Source organism: Sarcophilus harrisii, chromosome 3 (genome assembly GCF_902635505.1).
Source record: "Sarcophilus harrisii chromosome 3, mSarHar1.11, whole genome shotgun sequence".
Classification (NCBI taxonomy): Eukaryota; Metazoa; Chordata; class Mammalia; order Dasyuromorphia; family Dasyuridae; genus Sarcophilus; species Sarcophilus harrisii.
Window position 1 is genome coordinate 596,224,001 of NC_045428.1, and position 10,543 is coordinate 596,234,543.

At 46.0% G+C, this 10,543-nt stretch overlaps 1 protein-coding gene across 1 annotated transcript; it reads left to right on the forward strand.

Moving 5' to 3' along the window:
• Positions 1-3,766: 3,766 nt before the first annotated feature.
• On the forward strand, positions 3,767-8,306 carry KLK10 (kallikrein related peptidase 10). Its single transcript, XM_012547101.2, has 6 exons — positions 3,767-3,954; positions 4,525-4,594; positions 5,414-5,615; positions 6,094-6,371; positions 6,537-6,670; positions 7,402-8,306. Exons 1-6 carry the CDS (start codon positions 3,943-3,945, stop codon positions 7,552-7,554), a joined length of 849 nt encoding a protein of 282 aa, XP_012402555.2. The 5' UTR covers positions 3,767-3,942; the 3' UTR covers positions 7,555-8,306.
• Positions 8,307-10,543: the final 2,237 nt, after the last annotated feature.

Here is a 10,543-nt window from a genome sequence, read left to right on the forward strand (position 1 = left end):
CAGATCTGGGAGGGGCCTTAGAAGAGGGACTATCAGAGGTGGGAGGAGCTTTAAAACAGAGAAGGTTGGACCTGGGAGGAGCCTTAAAATAGGGAATGTTAGAGCAGGGGGCTATCTTAATGGAGGAAAAGTGAAGCAAAAGAGGTAGGTTCTATTCACACTTTACTTGGCCTTGACCAAATCACATCTGCTTCAATGTTCCAATTCTTGGTATCCTGTCAATCGGTCAGTCATTAAGTATTCTCTCTCTCTCTCTCTCTCTCTCTCTCTCTTTCTCTTTCTCTCTCTCTCTCTCTCATTCTCGTATATATATATATATATATATATATATATATATATACACCTATTATGTGTATATATACATATATATTATAATGATGATGATGATGTGATTATGTGCCAGGTACTGTGCTAAATGCTGGAGATGTAAAAATAAGCAAAAGATAGTTCTTACCCTCAAGGAGCTTATAGTCTAACATATCAGGAAAGACTAACATCGACAAGTTGGGCTGGAGTGCTTCTAGGGTCGAGTATCAGTTGAAGGAAGTTGGGATGTTTAACCTTTAGGAAGACATGACGGCTATCTTCAATTATTTTAAGATTCCAGTCTCTTCTGGAAAAAGGATTTGGAGTTCTGTTTGGCCCAAGAAGATGGACTCTAGAGCTGTGGGTGCAAGTTGTAAAAAGACACAATTAGGTTGATAGTGGAAACATTTCCTAATGCTGAGAGCCATTTGGACATGGAATGGACTGCCTTGATGGTGGCAGATTCTAACTAGTGATCTTCACGATGAAATAAGCAACTAGGAGCACAGGGGATAGAATGATAACCCAGAATCAGGAAGATCTAAGTTAAAATCCTGTCTCAAATCACTTCCTTAGCTGTGCCTACCTCAGTTTCTTTTTCCATAAAAGGGAGTGATATCAACTGAGTTGGCGTGTATACATATACAAGTTGATTGTTATTAGGACTGCTCATATGGTATGTGCAGAGGGAACGGTTGTTCAAGGCAGGCTCCTTAATTCCTTCCCAACTCAGACAATTTTTGCCTTTGTTCACTTGTCTCCCTCTTCTCCCCCCCTCCCACTCCCCAGGGATCAGACTGGATGAGTGAGTTGGCAGGTGGGTAGGAAGCGTGGGAAATGGAAAGAATGCTGGATTGGTGGCCAGACAATGGGAGACTAAATCCCATCTCTGCCATGGACTCCCTGGACAATCTTGGGCAAGTACCTTTCTTTTTCTCAATCTCAGGCCTTCCAGATAAAAAATGAGGCCACCGGACTCGGAGCTTTGGGATTTCTCAAAGTTCTAGATCTGGGATCCAGAGGCCAGCAGGCAGCCACTCCGACAAAGCCTGGAGGAAGCAAGTCTACCTAGAGGCATTATGGCAGCCACCTGGACACATTATTCAGATTGAAGAGAAGCCAAAGCTATCAGCCTAGGGGCCCACGGCTCTGGCCCAGAGCCAGGAAAATGGGCAGTTGGGTCAGATCCCAGGTCAGATCCCACACTTTTTTAATAACTGTGGACAAAACCACAGTCAGATGCAAGAACGGAGACCTAATAGGCACAGAACATGCAAAAGCCAGGAACCCTGGGAAGGGAGTCCTGTCAAGTTAAACCAGATTTTTGAAGCCTGGGATATACTGATGATAGAAGCTTTCAAATCACTGGGCCAAGAAGCTCCTGAGTTCCATTGTTTATAGGAGAGCTGTTATGGCAACCCTCTCACTGTCCTATTACTATTCTAAAAGTACAGAATGTAAAAACAGGGAATGTCAGAAATGGGAGGGAACTTAGATAAGAGGATGTCAGAACTGGCAGGGCCCTTAGAACAGGGAACGTCAGAATTGGAAGGTGTTTCCAAATAAAGAATAATTGATCAATAAACATTTATCGGGCTTCTTTTATCTCTCAGGCATTGTGCTAAGGACTAGAGAGAAAGTATGAAGAAGAATTTCAGTTCCTGCTCTCGAGGAACTTATAATGGCATGTTACTCAAAAGGAAGCTGAAAAGGGGAAGAGAATGTTAGAGCTGAGATGGCCCTTAGAATAGAGAATAGTTGAGCTGGAAAGGAGCTTAGAACTTCAGGCCAAGAAGGGATCTTTGAACAAAGATGGTCACAGAAGGATATGTTCCAGGAATCTGGAATACAGGGAAGCTGCTTTGGGATAGACCATTGGACCTTGTTTCTGAACTTTCAAAGACTTCCAGGCCTGATTTTGTCATTGTATAAATCTCAGTGAACCATTTAATGTCTCTCTGCCTCATTTACCTTACCTGAAAAACAAAAGTGTTCCATGGGATTACCTCGGATTTTCTATATTTTCCATTATAAGGCCCCATCTAACTCTGATGATCTGTGTATGGTGTTCTAAGGTTCTTTCCAGTTTTAACTTTCAATGTTGTATGTTTTTTAAAAAATCCTTCCATTTCTGGTATTGTATGTGCTGGTTCTCTACCTCACACATCAGATACAAGATCTGTAGTCACAGTTACACTCAACTCACTACAGAGATTATTAATTAGCAGTGTGATGGTATCTGTCTTTCCTCCATCCTGAGTCCCAATCTTGGTCTGTTGTTATCTGTCAATTGTTTTTCATGCTTTGAGACCCATTTGGGGCTCTCTGGGTAAAGGAATGATGTTGTCATTTCCTCTTCCAGTGCATTTTTATAGGCTAGGAAACCGAGGCAAACAGGATTAGGTGGCTTGTCCAGGACAACATCAGTTGGTATTTGAGGTCAATTTGAATTCAGATCTTCCTGACTACCCCAGAGCTCTAACCACTGCATTACCTGGTTGCACTAATCTAGGTTTACCTCTGGAAATTAAACTGTTTCAATAACTAGTCCCAGAGAATTGGCTCCAGCCAGATTAGAGATGGTTTCTAAATGGTTCTCAGTTGTTATGGATTGGACTGAAGTGGAATCAACTTTTGAAAATGCACCAATTTAGGTTAAGGAGCCATTGGGATTTTTGAATACACAAATCCTGACTAGATCATATAAGGTGTGGTGCCGTGGCTAGAATGCTGAATCTGTAGTAAGGAAAACCCAAGTTCAGATATGACCTCAGACACTTACCAACTTTGTGATGTTGGACAAGTCATCTAATCCTGTTTGCCTCAGTTTCCTCATGTGTCAAATGAATTGGAGCAGGAAATGGCAAATCACTCCAGTATCTCTGCCAAGAAAATCCTAAATGGGATCACAGAGAGTGGGACACAATTCCAAAACAACAAAGTATAACTTTGGGGTGATTAAGATTCCTTTGGAGTCGTGGGCTCTATTTACGAATTTATCGGTTACTCCATTTTATTTTGTTTTGTTTTTCTACCCATATCCACTCCTCCCTCTGAGAGAAACACCTGGTAGTTCTCTTCATGGTCTAATCTAACATAATTCTTAACCAAACAGATACACAAATATTCAGTTGCACAAACAGACAAATAGCCTGTGTATGGAAGGCACAGGATTTATCATCTATTTTCTCCGGGCATGGCTCTTTGGTTGGTTTTGGGATGAAGGGACTGTCTTATCTCTTGCACCTGTCTTGCTCTCAATCCTGGAAGACTTCTTGGAGGAGAACTCTCCCAGATGTGGGAGGGGAAGGTGCTTTGTCAGAAGATAAAGAATACAAAGTAAACTTGGAGTACAAGAAACCTTTTAAAATTATTATTATTATTTTTTTTTAAATCAGGGCCTCTCCCTGGGCAGGAATCTGCTGGAAGGCTTGGTGCCAGCTCCACCCAGAAAGTCTAATTAGGAAGGGTGGGGTAGTGGGGGCTTGATCCCTTAGGGGCTGGGTAGGGCAGCTTCCGGAGACTGGGGGTTAAAAGGGGAGGTTTGGACTAGGGACCTGGAGCAGAGGAGCTGGCATCCGGCACCACACTAGGCAAAGATCCAGCTGCCAGCTCTCCTTCCCTGAGGCATTGTCCATGACACCCCAGGTAAGACTGGGGGCTCTTCTTCCTCAGGATTGGGTCGGAGGAGGCTCAGGTCCTTCAAGATTAAGGAGCAGAAGTGGGTTTGGAGATGGGGATAACTAGATTTCTTGGTCTCCTTTGGGAAAGTCACTCTCTCTGATCTTGGGGTTGGAAAGCACTTGAGCTGACCTGTGGGAAGAGCTGTCCAGCCCAGCCGAAGCCTCCAACGTTGGGGGAAGTGGTTGTTACAGACTTTCCAGAAGTGGATTCCACTTTTGGACTTCGGAATGGTGGAACTTGGGGAGAGATCTGGCAAGCTCGGCCTTGGGATGTCAGAGGAGACGCTAAAAGGGGCTGTTATTATTCTAATTATTGCTATTATTGCCACAATTAGTGTATTCTCCAGTTCTGCCTGGGGGCCCCACTTAGCGAGTTATCTGATGGGGAGGCCGTTTAATCAGCGGGCTGGGGGTGGGGTGGGGCCCGGACTGGGAGACTCTCCAGTTTCTGGAGGTGAGCTGGGCTGGGCAGAGCTGGGGGAGTCACTGGTTTCCCCAGATCCAAGAGGACCTCTTTCTCTCTTCCTCTCCCTAGCTCCCAAGCATGAGGACTCGAAACTCCATTCTCACCATCCTGTGGTTCTTGGTGCTGGCTTCCTGCAGGGGTAAGGGAACTAGGAAAAGACAGGAGAAAAAAGAGGGTCCCCAGCCTTGATTTCCCATCACTGCCACTATACTGAGTCCATCCCCAGCCTCACCTCCACCCGAATCTCCTGTTCCAATCCACCCCTCCCTGGGTATACCACCTCACCGCATCCCCACCCTTATCCCCTCTCCATCCCTACACCCAGCCCAGACTTTTTCCCGTCTTCCCTCCCCCCAAACCCAGCCCTGCCATGATCCCCATCCCTATTCTTTACTCCCTTTCTCCTCCCAAACTGCACTTGCAGCAGCCCCTCCCAGGGCCAAGCCTTTCCCTTCCCTCCAACTCCACCTTTCCAACTTTGCATCAGACCACGTTTCCTAGTCAGGTCAGCCCAAGGATGATGCTGGCTGACGTGGTTGTTCAAGCTCTCCAACCCCTCGGCCTCAGTTTACCTGTTATTAAAACGGAGGGGCAATACCCGACTACTTACCCCCAGAGGGCTGTTGGGAGAGACGAATGGGCCAGAGCGTTATAAAAATCTGCGCTAAAACTTCCCATTCTTGGTCGAATCCCGAACTAATGGATGGATGTAAAACGCTATCCAGCTGAGGGCTGTATTTGTTTAGCTGTGATTCTAACGTGTGATTCCGCCCTTTTCCTTTCATCTCTACCTGTCCTTCTCCCAAGTATCTCCCCTCCACACCCGTCCTCTGTGGGTCCCCTCCTGGTTCTGTCCCTGCTCCTCCTCGGTGGGTCCCCTTCCCCCTCTCCATCCCCTTCCCACCCTGCCCCACCCCTTTGTTCTCAGTGATTCTCACCTCTTTCTCATTTTTTGCAGCGGCCCCCGGAACCTCAGTTTCCCCAATCTCGGAGGCCTTGGAAGCCCCCAAGGTCTTGGAGTCCCCGGAGGTCAGGATTACCCAGTGCCCCCGAGGCTCCCAGCCTTGGCACGTGTCCCTCTTCAAAGACCTCTCCTTCCGCTGCGCTGGCGTCCTGGTGGACCGCAGCTGGGTATTAACGGCAGCCCATTGCGCAGAAAGGTAGAGTCCCCCAAAAGGAGCCGGCTAGTTCTGACTATCCAGAAGCATTTTCAGGATAAATTTAGGTGTCGGGAAGACCAAAAGAAGCGCAGGGATTTAGTTGGAGATGAGGGGATGAAGTCCCACTGCAGACAGGGAAACTGAGGCCCAGAGAGGTGAATGACTGGCCTAGTGTCCCAGTAGTGAGCGACAGCAGCAAGAGTAGGCTTCGGATTTAGAGCTGGGAAGGACCTTGGAACATCCCCTTAATTCCGATCTCGTTTTGCTGGTAGTGTCCCTCAGGCCCTGACTCACAAGCCAGGGCCTCTCCCCCTACTACAGGCTCAGGACTCTGGGAAGGGAGGAGGGATGAGGAAAGGCTGACTGAGCTAGTCCAGGTCTGGGAATGGGAAGGGAATGGAGGGGAATCAGGTCAAGGCATGAGGGCTTCCTGGAGGTGACATCATAGGTTTTCCCCTCTGTCTTCTGGCTCTCACAGCTGGCTTTGGGCCAAAGTCGGGGATTACAATCTGCTGCTACTTGATAGAGGTGAACAGCTCAAGGTCAGCTCCCTTATGATCCCCCACCCTAAGTACAAGGCCGGCTCTGGCCCTTCCCTGCCTAGCCGCTCGGATGAACACGATCTCCTTCTGATGAAACTTCGGCGCCCAGTTGTGCTGGGTCCCCGGGTCCAGGTTTTGCCCCTGGCCAGGACCTGTGCCGCGCCAGGAACCCGCTGCCAGGCTGCAGGCTGGGGTACTACCAGCCAACCCCAAGGTAAAGGGCGTTTCGAAGGCCCACAGCGGCTTGGTCAGCCACCGGGGACCCGGATGGGATTGTGGCTGCCAGCTCAAAGGCCTGTGGGGTGATCACCGAGGGCATTAGGGCTGGCAGCCAAGCCCCCCCCCCCCCGGGCCCCCAGCTTTGCCTTTCTTTCCCCAGTGAAATACACCAAGAGCTTGTCCTGTGCTGGGGTCACGGTCCTGTCTCCCAAAGAGTGTTCGGTTTTCTACCCCGCGGTGCTTACAAGCAACATGCTGTGTGCTGGCCTGGACAATGGCCAGGATGCCTGTCAGGTGAGGATGTCGATGTAACTAATGCTAATGAAGGGCCTGCTGTCAGCCAGGCACGGGGCCAGGTGTCGGAGATATGGAAACCAAACAAAAACAGTCCTTGTGATCAAGGAACTCATCCTGGGCGTGGGGGCTGGGGGAGCCCACGAAGTGATTCTAGGGGAGAGAGAGCCTTCTAACACCTGGGGGGTTGGGAAATCCATCCAGAAGCTGTCATTGAGGTATGTGTCAGAAAGTGTTTGTACAAAGACAAAAATGAGATAGTCATCGCCCTGAAGGAATATGTGTTTTATAGCAAAGAGTTGATTTAGGAATACTCTGAGCGTGGGGAGTATTTCAGAGAGGGTGGACCATATTCCTTCTTCAGAGACTCAGAGATGAATGACGGAGGTGGCAGCTAGCGGGCCGGGGGCGGGATTCCAGAGGTTCTAGAACCATGAGTGTCCATCTTGGAAGGAGACGAACATAAAAGCAGAGGATCTGGAATATGAAATATACAATGTAGGGGTTGGGAATGAGCCTAGAGTAGTCTCGTGCAAGCTGATCTCTTCTTTTTAGAACTCGGAGGGTGTCCAAGATTAAACAGGAGTTAAGACAGAATCAGAAGACTTAGAAAAGTTTAGGGACAGTAGACTATGGGTGCTTTTAATTTTAAAGTCATCATCTCTAGAATAGAGAAGATTGTCAAGAACTTCAAGATATTCAAACCAGCTTCTTTTTCTGTCTTCCTCTAGAGTGACTCTGGAGGCCCCCTGGTCTGCAATGGGACCCTCCAGGGCATCCTATCCTGGGGAGATTACCCTTGTGGTTCATCCCATCGGCCAGCTGTCTATACTTGGATCTGTAAATACATCCCCTGGATTGAGAAGACCATTCGGACCCACTGACAGCATTGAACATCCTACAATCTTCCTAATGCGCTTGTGACCCTCACATCTCATATTCTTCCCACCCAAACCCCGAGGGTTTGGTCCTATAATTTTCTACCCACTGTAGAACTTAGCCCCAGCCTGCTTGAGGATGCAGGCATTCCTCAGCTTTTCAGGCTCACAGATTTGATCCTCCCAAAGAATTAGGCATTTAGGCCTCCTCTCTGGGCACCCATGACCCTTTTCTCTAGGACTCAAGGGAGTGGTTGCCTGGATCTCATGCTCTTGTAAGACTGGTCATCCAAGCTCTCTCACTTCGATTCAACGAGATGGCCAAAGATATTAATCTGTTGAAGAGAATGATCCTGAGCATCCATCTACCTGAGACTTCAGGGGAAGCCCCACCCCTTTTTGGAGTTTTGGGGCAGGCCCCTTACCTCCAACCATTTCCTTTCTCCTCCCATTTCCTACTTCCTGGTCCTGCTCAATTAACCATTCTACCTTTTAGGGCAGAGCTCTGAATCACTTGGAAGTCTTAATTTGCCTATCCTCTTCTTCATCCCTGAAAACCCCTTACCTCCCTTTCTCTTAGGGTCTGTTGGAACACAGCCTTTGGCCCCTGGAGACATTTTTGAAACAAACATCTTCAAAGACATTTGGGGGATTCTTAGAAATTAGGGGAGGAGACCCAGAAAAATCAGTATTCCTACAAATTTCTCATATTTGGGAGCTTCAGTCTTCTAATACAGTCTTGAGATATTCTGAGAATATTTAATGCTCTAAAACGAGTTGTTTGTTTTCCTCACTAATCTTTGGGTGATGGAGAAAATCTGGAAGAATTGATGAAACAAGGGTTTGAGCTCTGGAGCATAGTAATTTATTCATGCGCACCAATTGCATAACAAATTGGGACCACTGGACCCCCAAGGACAAAGAGACAGATTTTTATGCTTTAAGTAAGCGATAGGATGTAAACTGGGGTACAGGAGTAAGGGCAGCTAAGAGGCACTTTGGATAAAGTGTCACTTCTGGAGACAGGAAGGGCTGAGTTGACATCTAGCCTTGGACACTAACTAGCCATGTGATCCTGGACAAGTCTCTTAATCTGGTTTGCCTCAGTTTCCACATCTGTAAAATGGAGAAGGAAATGATAAAGCACTCTGCTATTTTTGTCAATAAAACCTAATAAGGAGTCAGGCATGAAATGACTAAATCACAAAAATCTTTGCCAATTATTGTGCTGAGCACTGAGGATGGGAAAAATGGACAAAACCCCTGGAAGAGCTTGCATCTGAATGGGGGAGAGAGCAGCACAAATATTGTTATATACAAGCTACATATGAAGTAAGATAAGAAATAACTTTAGGAGGGGAAGAGACAAACTGTATTTATTTATTTTCCCCCCAAATCAAAGGGCAAAGTTTATTATAATTACAATGTAGGCTGAGTTCCAAAAAGAATTTAGCAAAACCCAGAAGCACAAAGATAAATTTCTAGGAAAAAGCTAAGATGGGAGATGAATATCCCTAAGAATAAATTCTGATTCTAAAGAAAAGGTACCATTTATGTGGTCTATGACCCAGAGCTATTAAAAACAAACAAACACACAAAAAATCCCCAAAAAACCCAAACAACTCTCACGCAGGACAAATTCAGTTTGGTGATTTAAAAAAAAATGTAGGGAATCGAACTGGTAGGTGGAGCTAGGTGGTACTAAAGTGCATAAGATGCTGACCCTGGAATCAGGAAGACCTGAGTTCAAATTTGGCCTCAGAGACTAGCTATATGACCTTAGGCAAATCACTTAGCCCTAAATTTCTTCTGCCCAAGCCCCAAACAAAATGTAGGGTAGCTCAGAGGATAGTTCAGCCTCCCATAAGATCATGAGAAGAAAAGATTACAGTCCCAGTGAATCCAACTCTTAATCCCTAGGGGCAAAGGGGAAATATAGTCACTATAAAAGAGGACTGTGCAATGAATGTAAGAGACATATAAAGTTGAGGTTCAGCAACAGCAGTCACCAGAGAGAGGAAGTGCCCACACCCATGTTTGTACCCTTGGAAAACCCTGGAACACCCTGAGCTAGTTACATTTCTAATCTGGCCTAATGAATGAAGTATTAAAAGGCAGATGGATTTGATTTGCCCTTGATTAGAGTTTCTAGCTCTTGTTGTCTAATTTACTCCAAAACCCAATGACCCCTAACCTCTGCAGGCTATTCAGAAGTAATGGGTTATAGCAGTGATCAAGGATTCAGTATCCTCAGATCATTCAGAGGGGATTTAGGAGAGAAGCAGAGGAGTGTTACTTGATGTAAATGTATGTGTGTGTGGACTCTTGGAGCAATGAGTGTTCACTTGGTGTGTATATTCAGTAAACTGTGTGATTAGTTGGTGGGTGGGACCAAATCTCTCTTTGAAATCTCTGATTCTAACATAGATATTATCCAGTATTTTCTTGAAAAGCTTCAGCTAGCCCATATCTCATAATTACCCCAAGAGTAGTGTGAGGTTTTGTCAAGTGCTTTCTTAAAATCTAGGCAAATTCTCACCTATGGTATTTCCCTGATTTATTAGTTTTATAATTTCAAGGAAGTTAGATAGAACAGTAAATAGTGTGCCTGGATTGGAGGCAGAAAGACCTGCTCAAATCTGGGTGCAGAGATTTAGCAGAGATTTACTAGCTGTGTGACTCTGGGCAAGTCAGTTAATGTTGTGCACCTCCATTTCCTCATCTGGAGAAGACATTGCCAAATCATCATAGTATTTTTGCCAAGAAAAACCCAAACGGGGTCATGAGGGGTTGAATACCATTAAAATATCCTCAGAAAAGGAAATAATGCCAATTTGGTTTGAAACTGATCAATTTTGATCACTGTTGCTTATTAAGAACAATGCCTAAGTGTGAATGGGCAGGTTGAATTCTCTAAAAGCCCCCAAAGCTGTGAATCATAACACACTTGAAGGAATTGCAAATCAGCCTTTCCTGAAGATGTTACTTGTGAAAT

Coding starts and splice junctions, on each gene's coding strand:
- KLK10 (XM_012547101.2), top strand. Junction 6,372..6,536: donor TACTACCAGCCAACCCCAAG/GTAAAGGGCGTT, acceptor TTCTTTCCCCAG/TGAAATACACCAAGAGCTTG. Junction 6,671..7,401: donor ATGGCCAGGATGCCTGTCAG/GTGAGGATGTCG, acceptor GTCTTCCTCTAG/AGTGACTCTGGAGGCCCCCT.